Source organism: Papio anubis, chromosome 2, assembly GCF_008728515.1.
Source record: "Papio anubis isolate 15944 chromosome 2, Panubis1.0, whole genome shotgun sequence".
Classification (NCBI taxonomy): domain Eukaryota; kingdom Metazoa; phylum Chordata; class Mammalia; order Primates; family Cercopithecidae; genus Papio; species Papio anubis.
Window position 1 is genome coordinate 155,395,050 of NC_044977.1, and position 15,487 is coordinate 155,410,536.

General features: G+C 41.3%; 1 protein-coding gene across 2 annotated transcripts in view; it reads right to left on the bottom strand.

The window, feature by feature from the left end:
• PCCB (propionyl-CoA carboxylase subunit beta) overlaps positions 1–15,487 on the bottom strand; it is a 91,065-nt gene that overhangs the window by 43,971 nt on the left and 31,607 nt on the right. For both annotated transcript variants that reach the window (XM_031663745.1, XM_003895074.4), the window contains one exon: positions 3,513–3,623. In XM_031663745.1, coding sequence (XP_031519605.1) covers positions 3,513–3,623 — 111 coding nt within the window. The remainder of the gene's footprint in view (positions 1–3,512; positions 3,624–15,487) is intronic.

A 15,487-nucleotide genomic window follows, 5' to 3' on the forward strand; every position in this document is an offset into this window, starting at 1 on the left:
ATCTTAAAAACATAATCAGCCAGAAGCCATGCACAAAAGAAAGCATATTACATGGTTTCACTTAACATAAAGGTCAAAACAGGAAACACTAATCCAAATTGTTTAGGGAGGTAATTTTTATTTTCAACTATGAAGCAAAGCAAATAAAAACATTACCAGAAAAGCTGAGACAATAAAGAATTCTATGCAGGATGGAGGCTACAGTGATCCTTAGGAAGGACCATCATGACAGGGCTCTTGAAGAGCTATTTCCTGACCTGGGTTATTATTAATTTTTTTTTTTTTTTTTTTTTTTTAAGACAGAGTCTTGCTCTGCCACCCAGGCGCGCTTGGCTCACTGCAACCTCCGCCTCTCAGGTTCAAACGATTCTCCTACCTCAGCCTCCCGAGTAGCTGGTACTACAAGCACGTACCACCACACTTGGCTAATTTTTATATTTTTAGCAGAGACAGGGTTTCATCACGTTGACCAGGCTGGTCTCAAACTACTAGCCTCAAGTGATCCACCCACCTCAGCCTCCCAAAGCACTGGGATTAGAGGTGTGAGTCACCCCACCCAGCCTGACCTGCGTATTATTTACACACATTTGCACTTTGTAATAACTTAAACTATACATATCTTATGTACTTTCCTGAATATGTATTATATTACAAAATTTAAAATGATTACAAATTTTTAAAATTTGTAAATTTGACTCTCAAAGGAGTCAGTGACAGAAGCAGTCAGGAGGATTCTGTAATAATCAGATGGGAAATGATGTGCTTGAATCAAAGTGGTAGCAGTTTTGGTAGTAAGAAGTAAGTAGTAGTGCTAAGAAGCAATTTGATTATATTGTGGATTATATTCTAAAGTAAAGCCAACAGGACCTTCTGACTAAATTTAGGATGTGATAGCAAAAAGATGAGTCCAAATAGTGTCAAAGCTTTTACCTGAGCCACTGGAAGACTAGACTTGCCATTTAAAACGGCAATGGCTGTAAGAGAGCAATGCAGGAGGAGCTTGGTAGAAATCAAAACCTGTTAAGTTTGAGATACCCATTAAAGTTCAAATGGAAATTCTAGTAGGCTCTTAAACATACAATCCTGGAGAAACAGATTTGAGAGTTGTCAGCATATGGATCAGTATTTAAAGTCATGAGACTGGAGTGATCAGTTAGAGCAAATATTGTGAAGAGGTAAGACAAAGGGTGAGAAATGTTAACTGGATTTAGTGATGCAGCAATCACTGGTATCTCTGACATAAGAAATTGTTATTATCAGTGACTTTGCTTAGAACAATATCCTTTTCATCATAATGTCCAAATAGATGTAGCTCTATTTATCAATTCTGTAATGTCCCTTGGTCTTTCTGTTCACTTACTTACAAGTTCTTTAGACTGTTTTAGTTATTGTAGTTTTAAATCCTGGCACCTGGTAGGGCTAACTCCTCATTACACTACTTTCATAGAATGTTTATGCTTGCATGTTTCTTCCTCCCATAAGAATGTTATAATTACCTTGTGTAGTCCTTTAAAAGAGACTTAGTATTTTCCACTGCACTCTTATTAAATACACAGAATATTTAAGATGTAGAATGGCGACAGCTTGATAATATTGCTGAGGACAAGAGAGGAAGTCTCACTAATATGCAACTATTAACTAAAGTTTTGTAAGCAGAAAATGAGATTGCTTAGAATAAAACACAGAATTAAAAGAGAAAGCAGTTGGAATGAACTCCAGCATCGAGTCTGAATGGAACCATGTAAAGTGCCAATGGAAACCAGGAAGGTATGGTCAGAGTTGTGAGAAGAAATGCCAGAATATGGTATAATGGAAGCCAAGGGAACCCTGTTGAAAGACTGACGAAGATGAGAGTTAAACTGCATTTACGGTGATGCAAAAGTCACTGAGGACCTTAAAAAAATGATTTAGTGGTCTAGGGGTCAAAGCTAAATTAACATGTGTTGAAGAATGGGATGGCAAGAGAGAAACAGAGCAAGAGCTACAGGAGTATTGCAACTAGAGGACAGTTTTTGTTTTGATGATAGGAAAGACCTGAGCGTGATTAAGTTTTGATGGGAGGATCCAGTACCAAGGGAGAGACTGAAGATACTAAAGAGAAAGGAGCAAAGGGACAGTATAAGGGTCCTGAAGAGGGGTGGAGAGTTATATTCAGTAATGTGGATGTGTGTAGCAGGAAGAAAGGATGACTTTAGTCAGAGGAATTGATCCCACACCTCCCTTCATAACAGCAGGAAGGAGGAGAGAATGGGGGTAGCACCAGCTAGGTATGTATATATAGATTTAGTAAGCAAAGTTCAGAAAATTCTGCATTGTCCACCTAGTTTAAGAGAAGTGGTCATCTTACTTCTATTTATTTATTTTTTTATTTTTGAGGCAGGATCTTCCTCTGTCACCCAGAGCTAGAGTGCAGTGGCATTATCTTGGCTCACTGCTGCTTCGATATTCTGGACTCGAGTGATCCTCCCACCTCAGCCTCCCAAGTAGCTGAGACCACAGGTATGCACCACCATGCCCAGCTAATTTTTGTATTTTTTTGTAGAGATGGGGTTTCGCTATGTTGCCCAGGCTGGTCTCAAACTCCTGAGCTCAAGTGATCCACCTGCATCAGCCTCCCAAAATGCTGGGATTACAGGCGTGAGCCACTGTGTATGGCCCATCTTACATTTGATTAATAAAAGTTACTCCTATTGTTGAACACTTACACTGCTTTCAGTATGTCACTAAGAACAGAATAGTTGAGTCAAAGTGGTAAGCACTTTGTGGAACTTCTGAATTCCTACTGCCTAACTTCCCTCGAGAACAAAGGGTTTCCCATTTACATTCCCTCTAGAACTCCTCTCCTCATGTTGGATGGCTATCATTACTTTTTCCCCCTAACCGTTCTGTCTTAGCATCCAATGTTCACTTTTATTAATATTTTAAGGCTGATTTTTTTAAAGCAGGGTTTGAGATTAATGGTAATTACTCTTGTATAAGTTCAAATAGACTTCATTTAAAAATATTTTTAAAATATAAGTCCGTTAAAGTCATGTAATAAAGATATGTACCTCTCAAAATGAAGTGTGAGATCAGATTTATCCATTACCATTGTGGACACAAAGTAATAAAATGACAAGGAGCTGAAGAAATAAAGATGAAACATCAGAAACAACTTTCCAATAAACGGATTACAGAAAAGCCTTCCATGAGAAACTTCTTGAATAGGACTCAGTAAACAGTTATCTATCTGTTCAGAGGACAGGATTCATCGATTACCTGAAAATCATTTGCAATTCAGATCAACAAGTAAAATCACCCAGCAATGAAGTACATAAGCACCCCCTGCCACTGAACCCCCAGGAGCTACAAATTTCATGCCAAAACCGTCTCTCCACTAACACCTTATCATCACTATGCTGAAAGCCAATGAGAATGCAGATAACCTAGATCTGGGTCAGGAATTATTTTTATTGCAGGTAAGGAACTGCACAAATATCAAAGGGCACCAGAAACAGGCCCTTCTTTCTTACCTTTACCATGAACGTGAAGTCTGTTAGGGCTGGGGAGTAGACAGCCCCACCAGCACATGGGCCCATGATCAGAGAAATCTGAGGGATGACCCCGGATGCCGTAACATTCCTCTGCCAAAACAGAAAAGCAAAGGCATCGGGTTACAGAGATGTCTGAGGCATTATCTGCAGAAAGATAAAGACAACAATACGTTAACATTTGGCTTTTTTTCCACAGAAATTCTATACAGGAGGCAACAGACCTAATCAGTAAAGTTCTTTAAGAATTAGATGTGCATTTTCTCCCCATAACTGCTGGGATGGTCAGCATATTACTTTCTGAGGCAAATATTTTCTCTCCCCTCCGCTCCTGCGCAGCAGGTTCCCTAAAACCTTCACTAAGGGCATGAGGTACAGTGTCCCATCACCCACACCACCGCTCCAAACACAAACCCCCTGTCTGTGTAAAGCTGCCTGAAAGAAGAATGAAAACCTCATGCAGAGTCTGGAAAGCCAACACTTATCCTGTCACCCTGACCTCTATTTTGAGTCCCTCCACACCCTCCACAGAAGGCACACAGTAGTCACTTGGCAAGGGTATAAGGCAGGTGCTTCTTGACATTGAGTACCCAATGTCTACTCTGCCCATCCCCAGACAAGGCATGCAGCAGAGAAGGAGGTAGGAGGAGCCAGAAAGCCTCCATAAGGACATTGTGTTGTGAAGGACTAAGCCTCAGTCCACCTCCTAGGAAAGACAGGATGTGGTGGCTCAAAGACCCAGGCAAGATGATAAAGGCCCAATTACTCCTTTGCCTTACTTCCAACCCCTTTCCTTCTCCTAAGTCCCATCAGTTTAGGAAAAGTAGGTTCGCTTTTCAGCCTGCCTTGGCTCTAAGCCCAATCTCTACACAGCTAAGGACAGTGCAAAATGTAATCTGTACTTTCTGCAAAAATACCAAGGTAGTTGGGGAGACTTCCAGCTGTGGCAGAGTGAAGAGTTCAGAAAATTCTCTCCCCAAAAACAACTGGACAACATTGTCAAAAACGAGTATTTCGGGGTTCTAAAAATGAGCCAAATGTAACAAACTGATAAGTGTTTATTCATTAAAAACTGCTAAAGTTGAGATAAGAACAGTGAGAGCCTGTGGCTTTTTTTTTTTTTTTTTGAGACGGTGTCTCTCTCTGTCCCCCAGGCTGGAGAGCAGTGGCGCCATCTCGGCTCACTGCAGGCTCCGCCTCCCAGATTCACGCCATTCTCCTGCCTCAGCCTCCCGAGTAGCTGGGACTACAGGTGCCCGCCACCACGCCCGGCTAATTATTTTGTATTTTTTAGTAGAGACGGGGTTTCACCGTGTTAGCCAGGATGGTCTCGATCTCCTGACCTCGTGAACTGCCTGTCTCGGCCTCCCAAAGTGCTGGGATTACAGGCGTGAGCCACTGCGCCCGGCCCACCTGTGGCATTCTTAACCAAGGCTGCCATCATTGCTCATACCAGCTCAAAATGTCCTACTGGATGAAAGAAAATAACACCAGACTGTAATTCAAATCCACAAGAACCAATTAAGAGTGCTGAAAATGATAAATATGTGATTATAATACTGCATAAGTATAGTTCTCTTTTCTTAGTACTTTGAAAGACAAGACTGTATAAAGCAATAATTAACACTGTTTTGAGTATTATATAACAATAAAAGCACAAATGAAGGGGGCAAAAATGGAGCTACATTGGAGCAAAGCTCCTATGTTTTACCAGAATTAAGTCAGTATTAATTTGAAGCAGATTGTGATAAATTAAGACATATAGTAACCCTTAAAGCAACTACAAAAAATAACTCAAAAAATACAGCTAAAAAACACCAGAAATTAAAATAGTACACTAAAAATATATGCTTACCATAAAAGAGCTGAGTGACATCACAGAAGAGAGAATAGGAATCTCCAGGAATCCAAGATCAAAACAACTATTCAACTGATAGAAACTGTCCAAAGCAACTATTTTTGAACTCTGGAGTCGAGTCAAACACTTCAGGGCCCAGAGGAGAGTTTGATAAAGCAGCAAGTAAATTTCAGTAAATTTCACATTTATTAATAACATGGCTGCTATAATCCCCCAGCCAACAGACCATGGCAGGTAGCCACGAAGATGTTCCTAGTGTAGCCAGCTGGTGCCAGATTGGGAAATGAGAACCTTTGCATCTTGGTTTTTCAATCTTGAAAAATCAAGGTTGTGTGTTCTGATTGCTGACCACTGCTTTTGATGGCTGAGGGGCCAAGCATAGAGGCTGGCATTGTTTCAACCCTGATGGGCTCAAGCAGCTTCTCAACCACAAGGGATTTAAAAAGGTAGTTTGGTCCACACCCCTCCACCCTTCTGGGAGACAGACATTTAAGGAAATTATTGTGAGACTGCTGGTTAAACACAGGGACAAGAGAACTAAAATTTCAATGACCATATTCAATAAGGAACATACTCTTCGCAAAAACAGCTTGGGAAAGTTCAAGCAGATGGATCCAGTAGTTGACAAGCAAAAATCAGCTATTCCTGAAGAGTGGGAGAACTAGACTTCCAAACTTCCAAACATAATATTCAGAATTGCCCATCCTCAACAAAAAATTACAAATCATACAAAGAAATGAGTATGGCCCATTCACAAGAAAAAAATAATTTAACAAAAACCGTCTCTGAAGAAACCCAGATATTGGACTTAATAGTCAAAGATGCCACACAAACTGACTTAAATATGTTCAATGAGCTGAAGAAAGCTGTGGGGGAAAAATTACAGGAAATTAGGAAATCAATGTCTGAACAAAATGAGAACACCATAAAGAGATAGAAATTATAAAAAGGAACAAAGCAGAAAGCCTGGAGTTGACAAGTACAATAACTGAAATGAAAAATTCATTTCCGGGGTTCAACAGCAGACTTAAGCAAGCAGAAAAAAAGGACGAGGGAACTGGAATACAAAACAATTAAAATTATCCAGTATGAGGAACCAGAAAAAAGAAAAAGACAAATTAATAGAGCCTGAGGGACCTGTGGGAAACCAACAAACATGCCAGTATAGACATTATAGGAATCCCAGAAGAACAGAAAGGGTCAGAGATAAGATTTGAAGAAATAATGACTGAAAACTTGCCACATTTGATGAAAGACATAAATATACATACCCAAGAAGCTCAACAAACTCCAAGCAGTACAAACTCAAAGAGATCCACACGGAGACACATTATAGTCAAACTGTCAAAACACAAACGCAAGAAGAGAAACTTGAAAGCAGCAAGATAGAAGCAACTCATCCCATGCAAGGGATCCTCAGTAAGATTAACCATGGAGGCCGGAGGGTGGTGGGACATATTTAAAGTACTGAAAAGTCAGGTGCACTGGCTCACATCTGTAATCCCAACACTTTGGGAGAATGAGGCAGGAGGACCACTTGAGGCCAAGAGTTTGAGACCAGCCTGGACAACATAGTGGGCCCTGATCGCTACAAAAAAAAAAAAAAAGTTTTTTTAATTGGTCAGGCATAGTGGTGTTTTACTAGCTACTCAGAAGGCCGACGTAGGAAGACTACTTGACCCTACAAGGTCAATGCTGCAATGAGCCATGATCATGCCATTGTACTTTATTCTGCATGACAGAGCAAGACCCTGTGTCTAAAATAAAAACAAAATAAAGTATTGAAAGAAGGCTGGGCATGATGGCTCACACCTGTAATTGCAGCTCTTTGAGAGGTCAAGGGAGGTGAACTGAGTCCAGGAGTTTGAGGCCCACATGAGCAACATGGTGAAACCCTGCCTTTACAAAATACACAAAAATTATTCAGGCATGGTGGTGCATGCCTATGGTCCCAGCTACACAGGAGGCTGAGGAGGGAGAATCACTTGAGCCCAGCAGGCGGAGTTGCTGTACACCAAGATCACACCACTGCATTCCATCCTGGGCAACAGAGCAAAACTCTGTCTCAAAAAGAAAAAAAGAAGTATTGAAACAAAACAACTGGTCAACCAATAACTTTATATCCAGCAAAACTATCCTTCAAGAAAGAAGGGAAAATTAAGACATTTCCAAGTCAACAAAAGCTGAGAGCATTCATTCACAACAGACATGTCATAGAAGAAATGCTACATGAAGTCAGGAGAAAAAATAAAGAACACTAATAAATCTAACTTCCTAGGTAAACATAAAAAGTAGTGTTGTACTTTGGTTTGTAATGTCTTTTTCCTATGTGATTTAAAAGGTCAATTTACGGCTCCTCTCAGCAGTGGCAGCCCCAGCAGAGGAGTCTGCACAAAAAATAAAATTTACAAAAATAAATAAAAAGCAAAAGGCAAATGTATGAAACAATCATAAATCTGTTAATGAGTATACCATGTATAAAGATATAATCTATGACAACATAAAAAAAGATGGAGAGTTACAGAAGCAGTGTGTCATTCTTCCAACTAGTTTAAGATATTAATTATAATCCCCAAGGCAACCACTGAGAAAACAAACTTTAAAATATGATTAAAATGAAAGAAGTGAATCAAAAAGGCAAACAATTTAACTAAATATCACCACCCCAATGCTGTAATGGAGGGACTGAGGCATAAAAAACCAAAACACATACAGCAATAACTAAATGGCAGAAGTAAATCCTTCTTTTTCAGCAATCACACTAAGTATAAATGGATTAAACTCTTCTATTAAAAGACAGGGATTGACAGATTGGATTTAAAAACCAGAATCTATCTGTATGCTATTTACAGGAGCTTCACTTTATTTTTTTTTTTTAATTTTATTATTTTTTTTGGAGACGGAGTCTCGCTCTGTCGCCCAGGCTGGAGTGCAGTGGCCGGATCTCAGCTCACTGCAAGCTCCGCCTCCCGGGTTTACGCCATTCTCCTGCCTCAGCCTCCCAAGTAGCTGGGACTACAGGCGCCCGCCACCTCGCCCGGCTAGTTTTTTTGTATTTTTTAGTAGAGACGGGGTTTCACCGTGTTAGCCAGGATGGTCTCGATCTCCTGACCTCGTGATCCGCCCGTCTCGGCCTCCCAAAGTGCTGGGATTACAGGCTTGAGCCACCGTGCCCGGCCGAGGAGCTTCACTTTAGATATAAAGATATGAAGAGGTAAAGGATGGAAAAAAATATTCCATGCAAAGGGTAACCAAAATAGAGTCTCGGTGGCTATATTACTATCAGACTAAAGAGACTTTAAATCAAAAACTTACTAGAGACAAAGATATTACATATTGATAAAAGGTTCACTAAATCTAGAAAATATACCAATTATAAAAATATACACACCTAACAGAGCCCCAAAATCTATGAAGCAACAAGAGCCCCAAAATACACAAAGCAAAAGTTAACAGAATTTATAGGGAGAAACAGGTGCACAATAATAGTTGCAGACTTAACATTTCACTTCTAATAATAGAACAACCAGACAGAAGATCAGTTAGTTAACAGTACACTTGAACAACACTATAAACTAATACATATAAAAGACCTATAAACACTCCGCTCAACAACAGAGTATACACTTCTTGTCAAATGCATATGCAACATTCTCCAGGAGAGACCATACATTAATCCATAAAACAAATCTTAAATTCAAAAGGACTGGAATCATAAAAAAACATCTTTTCTGATCACAATGGAATAAAACTATAATTCAATAGCAATAGAAAACTGAAAAATTCACAAATACGTAAAAATTAATCAAAACACTTCTAAATAAGCAGTAGGCAAAAGAAGAACCTACAAGAGAAGTTAGAAAATATTTTGAAAGGTTTTGATTTTTCCACCCCCACCAAGATGGCAGATAAGAGGCAGTGTTAGCATGCCTCTCCCACTTGGAAGAACAGTGTATTGAGATTCACATGGTGACCCTTTTTCCAAGAAGCCACACAGGAACTTAACAGAAAAACTGAAATAATCCACAGACCTTTTAAAGAAGTGGCAGTCTGCAGTCTACACTATAAGACAAGGGAAAAACTGTAAGTCTCCAGAGTGTGAGATGGGGAGAGGCTGCATTCAGGTTCCCACTGGGGAACCTGAAAATCCAGGCCACGGGGGAAGGCCTTAACCTTACCCAGGACTGGGATTGATTTAGGGAGCAATAAGAAATAAAAAAGTAGAAACAGTGGCGGGAAGTGCTTTGCAGGCATTCCTAGTCTCCAGTGCAGAGCAAGGTAAGCCATTCTTTATTGTACCTCACAGGGAACCTTGGGGAAGTCAGCCAACAAGCTCAGGCAGCAGTTGCAGGTTGAAAGAATCTCCCAATTTCAAGATATAACACTGAGTGGGGATGAACTCCTTTGTCCAGAACCCATACCTCCCAGGGGTAGGGAGAAGTGCACTGCAGCCACAAGTGCATGAGCCAGTTGCCTGGCCCTGCAGGTGGCCTGGGAGGAGCATGGCCTGAAAGTCATGGCTGCTTTACCACAGGGAAAGTTTATGGCCTGGGGCAGGTTTGAGTTCTGAGCCTAGGCTGCCTGGAACTTAGCCCAGTGCAGCTAGCAGAGCACAGAGGGAGTGAGATCTGCCTTTCTGACCGTGTGGGATCTAGGTGAGGCCTAGTGCCACCTGCTACTCCCCACGCCCTGTGCAAACTCTTCTGTGCAGCAGAGGCAGTTATATTCCTCTTTGGAACACTACCCTAATGACCTGAGAACTGCCCCCCCTCAGCCCCTATAGGGGCCATGGTTTTCCCCACACAGAGAGAGACAGAGTGTAGACCCACCTGACCCAGCCCCCACCTGACTGTACCCCTCTACCCCTGGTTACTTAACACAAAGGACAGAAACTTTTGGCAGCTTTATGGCCCCCGTTGTCACCTGAGAAACCAGAATACCTCCCCCGGGCAACACAAGACAAGCTCAAATCCCACTGCTACTGCTGCAGCTGGTGCTCTTTTGCAAATGCTACCTCCTGGCTGGATGCCAACCAACACAGTCCATTAGGTAGAATAACACTGAACAGAAAGGAGTGCATGACCTAAGCTATCACTAAGGGAGGAGACTACCCCTCATATTGTCTTATGCCTAATTTCTACCTCCAAAGAAAGAAGTAGTAAAAACTAAAAGGCAGAAATGAAATCCACAGGCAGACAGTCCGGTGCCACGCCCTGGGCCTGGTAGTTAAAGATCTACCCCTGACCTAACCGGTTATGTTATCTATAGATTTCAGACACTGTATGGAAAAAGCACTGTGAAAATCCCTGTCCTGCTCTGTTCCGTTCTGATTACTGGTGCATGCAGCCCCCAGTCACACATCCCCTGCTTGCTCAATCAATCACGACCCACTCATACAGACCCTCTTAGAGTTGTGAGCCCTTAAAAGGGACAGGAATTGCTCACTTGGGGAGCTTGGCTCTTGAGACAGGAGTCTTGTTGATGCTCCCGGCCGAATAAACCCCTTCCTTCTTTAACTTGGTGTCTGAGGGGTTTTGTCTGCGGCTCTTCCTGCTACATTTCTTGGTTCCCTGACCAGGAAGTGAGGTGACTGGCAGATGGTCGAGGCAGCTCCTTAGGCAGCTTAAGCCTGCCCTGTGGAACATCCCTGCAGGGCACTCCGACCAGCCTGAGCAGCGTGGATCCTGAGAGCGCTCCTGGCTAGGCATTTGCCCCAGTGGGATGCCTTGCCAGAGCAGTGTGTGGCAGGCCCCTGTGGAGGATCAACTCTGGCTGAACAATGGGAAGGAACTGGCGCTTGGAGTCCAGACATCTAAAACTTGGTAAGACTGGTCTTTGGAACTTGTCCACTCCATTTGAGTGGAAGCATGGCCTGATCACCCACGGTGTGCCTTTATCGGCACTTTGATTTTGATTTTGACTTGGTTTGAATTGCTTGACAGGACTGGTCTTGGGAACTTGCCTACTCCATCTGAGTGGAAGCATGGCCTGATCACCCACAACGTGCCTGTACCGGCACTCTGGTTTTTGTTTTTGACTTGACTTGGATTGCTTGATACTTTGGTTTTAGGTTTTGACCTGGCTTGGATTTCTTGATACTCTGATTTTGGTTTTGATTCTGGTTTGGTATTAACCGTAAAAGTGTGTGTGTGCCCTTTTTACCCATTCTTTGTTTTGTGGTGTGCATGTGGTGTGAGCATGGTGTTTTTTTCTCGAAGAAGCATGGGTCAGGCACAAAGTAAGCCCAACCCACCAGGAACTATGTTGAAAAATTTCAAAACAGGATTTAAGGGAGACTATGGAGTACTATGACACCAGGAAAACTTAAAACTTTGTGTAAGATAGACTGGCCAGCATTAGAGGTAGGTTGGCCATCAGAAGGAAGCCTAGACAGGTCCTTTGTTTCAAAGGTATGGCACAAGGTAACCTGTAAGCCAGGGCAACCAGACCAGTTCCCGTACACAGACACTTGGTTACAGCTGGTTTTAGACCCCCCACCCCATAGTGGTTGAGAGAACAGCAGCATAAGCAGCTGGCAGAGGTAAGCAAAGACCAGTAGAGAGAGAGAAAGGAAACAGAGAGGAAAAGAGGCAAAGAGAGAGAGGAAGAGACAGAGAGACAGAGAGAGTCAAGGAGAGAAAGAGAGGGAGAAAGAGAGAGGCAGAGAGAGAGAGAGAGAAAGAGACAGGCAAAAGGAAAGTCAAAGACAGACAGAAAGACAAAGACAGAAAAAGAAAGATATACAAGTAGTTTTTTTAAAAAAAAAAAAAGTGTACCCTACTCCTTTAAAAGCCAGGGTAAATTTAAAACCTATAATTGATAATTAAAGGTATTCTCCCTAACCCTATAACACTCCAATACCACTTTGTTTTCAGTGTAAACAAGGGCGTAGTTGGAAAGCACTGAGGTCACTGACAACCTGTAGTCTTCCTATCAAAAAATCTTTAACCTATCTGCAGATGGCCCAAATGCATTCAATCTGTAGCAGCAACTGCTTTGCTAACAGAACAAAGTAGAAAAATAACTTTTAGAAGAAACCTCATTGTGAGCATACCTCACCAGTTCAGAAGTATCCTAAGGGGGAAAAAAAAAAAAAAGATGATTTAACATTAACCTCTGAAAATACCCATAACCCAGCAGGTTTCCTAACAGGAGATCTAAATCTTAATTACCATACAAAGGTCTGACCAGACCTAGAACTCCCTTCAGGACAGGAGATATAGATGGTTCCTCCCGGGTAATTGAGGAAAAAAAAAAAAAAAGAGAGAGAGCCATCTATACCAATTCTAAGTTAATTTAGACTAAATAAGGTCTTATTAATAGCAAAGGATAGGCTGGGTGCAGTGGCTCACGCCTGTAATTTCAGCACTTTGGGAGGCTGAGGCGGGCGGATCATGAGGTCAGGAGATCGAGACCATCCTGGCTAACACAGTGAAATCCCGTCTCTACTAAAAATAAAAAAAATTAGCCTGGCGTGGTGGCAGGCGCCTATAGTCCCAGCTACTCAGGAGGCTGAGGCAGGAGAATGGTGCGAACCCGAGAGGCAAGCTTGCAGTGAGCTGAGATCCGGCCACTGCACTCCAGCCTGGGCAACAGAGCGAGACTCCATCTCAAAAAAAAAAATAGCAAAGGATAATTGAAATTCCAAACTTACAAGGTTTTCAACAAAAGTAAAGTTTGCTAAAAGTTAGCAGTGTAACATGTATTATAGTAACTTCTAATCTTGTGGCCTAAGACAGTCTAGTTCACAGACATAAAGGAAGTTCGCTTTGGAAAAGAATGGTTATCTTCAGGAAAAAAAGGGGAAAAAAGGGGGGGGGAGCAAAATTTATGTAAAAAGAATGTTATATGGTAAATTCTTTTTTTTTTTTTTTTTTTGAGACAGAGTCTCGCTCTGTCATTCCTGTCTCAGCTCACTGCAAGCTCCGCCTCCCGGGTTCTCGCCATTCTCCTGCCTCAGCCTCCCGAGTAGCTGGGACTACAGGCGCTGCCATCTCACCCAGCTAATTTTTTGTATTTTTTAGTAGAGACGGGGTTTCACCGTGTTAGCCAGGATGGTCTTGATCTCCTGACCTCGTGATCCGCCCATCTCGGCCTCCCAAAGTGCTGGGATTACAGGCTTGAGCCACCGCACCCGGCCTATATGGTAAATTCTTATCCTGAAATAAATCAACTGGTTGTTTAAAGAAAGAAATGTTTGTAATAAGTCAGAAAGTTAAGACATGTCGAAAAATTGCTTGTAAAAGTCATGAAAAAAAGTTATTAAAAAAGTGTGTTAGAAAAAGAATTTATGCAAGAAATGTTGTATAATTTAAAAGTAATTAGGCCTCCTGAATGTAAAACTATTGAAGAGACAGTTTATATGCAAGGTGTATAAGGAAAGTAAAGTATACGTTTGTAAAAGGATTATAAGGAGGCATAAGAATGCAGATTTTTACCTAAATTAAAAGGTTAAAAAATTGTGTTAAAGGTTTAAGCAAGTTTTAAAATGTTAATTGTGTGTAAATTATGTGTGTAAACGTATTATCTAAAGTTAAAGAGGTATCATCCAGTTTTTCTGCAAACTGGAGATTAAAATAAAAGCATAACAGGTTTTTCTTAAAGCACAAACCTGCTCTTTAGCAAAAATTATAAAAGGTTAAAAAGAGTCTATAAAATCTTACCTTATGGTCAAACATTAAAAATTAGATAAATATGTCTATAAGGTTTTATTACAATTAGGTTTAATATTAATAACACACTAATATAAAGGTAAAATTTAGCTTATCTGGTATAAAAATCATATAAAAAGCATTATCAAATACAAAATGGTGTTTGGCTTTCTTTGGTCTAAAAACTAATAAAAACAGGTGCTAAAGGAAATTTCTCAGTAAGAAGGCACCAAAGACTATAAAGTCCACTGTTGATGTCTCCACATTTAAAACAAAAGGTCAGTTTCTTAGAAATTATATATTTGGTTTATCTTCCACTTTCCTTTCCCTCAAAACTAAAAGTCTTTTAGCACGTGTACCACCCTTAGAATTTCTGTTAAACCAGCACCAGCCTGAAGATCACGTTCTCATCAAAGGGTGGAAAGAAAAACTCGAGCCAGCCTGGGAAGGCCCCTACCTTGTGCTGCTAACCAACAAGCCTGCTGTTTGTACAGCAAAAAAGGATGGACTCATCACACCCGAGTCAAGAAAGCGCCACCCCCTCCAGAGTCATGGACCATAGTCCCAGGGGAAAACCCTACCAAACTAAAGCTAAGAAAAATTTAACTCTTTTCATCTATTTTATTACTATTTCTTCTTTCCCCATTCTATTGCTGACCATCTAGTTATTAACATAACCAAGTCAATTTCACCTCAAACGACTGCATTTAATGCTTGCCTTGTTATACCCTGTGGGGACTTGCCAAGTCAAAGACAGCTTTCTACTTCAGAAAAGTACTTCTGTGCCTCCTGACTCTCCTCAGACTAGGCATTAGTAAACTAGGACCATTTAATCTGGGGAGATTTCGATAAAGACCCCAGTGCCAACCAGGAGTCTTGCCCCCAATGTACAGCTTTCATGCCATAGTTGGTCCAATGTTCTGTGGACCACTAAAGAGCAAGGATGGACTGCCCCAACCTGTTTCTGTAATTTCCTAAAATCATACATTCATTTTACTAGACGATCATAGAAGTTAAAGACTTAAAACAAACTTTAGCAATTAAGACAGGATACCAAGATGCAAATGCCTGGTTAAAATGGATCAAATATTCCATCTGCACGTTAAACAAAAACAATTGTTATGCTTGTGCACATGGCAGGCCAGAGGCCCAGATTTTCCCCCTTCCACTAAGGTGGTCCTCCAGTTGACCAGGCGTAGGCTGCATGGTAGCTCTTTTCCAGGATTCTATAGACTGGAGTAATAAGTCATGCCAAGCTCTCTCTGCTATACTCCGAAGTCCAGTACCCTGCGGGTCAGCCCCCAAGGGCCATCCAGCCTCCATCTCCCAACACTAAATTCACTTCGTCTCTCTCATGACAGGGAGGAAACTTAGCATTTTTTGGAGATGCGATGAGCTTAAGAATTTTCAAGAGCTTATCAATCAGTCAGCCTTTGTTCATCCCCAAG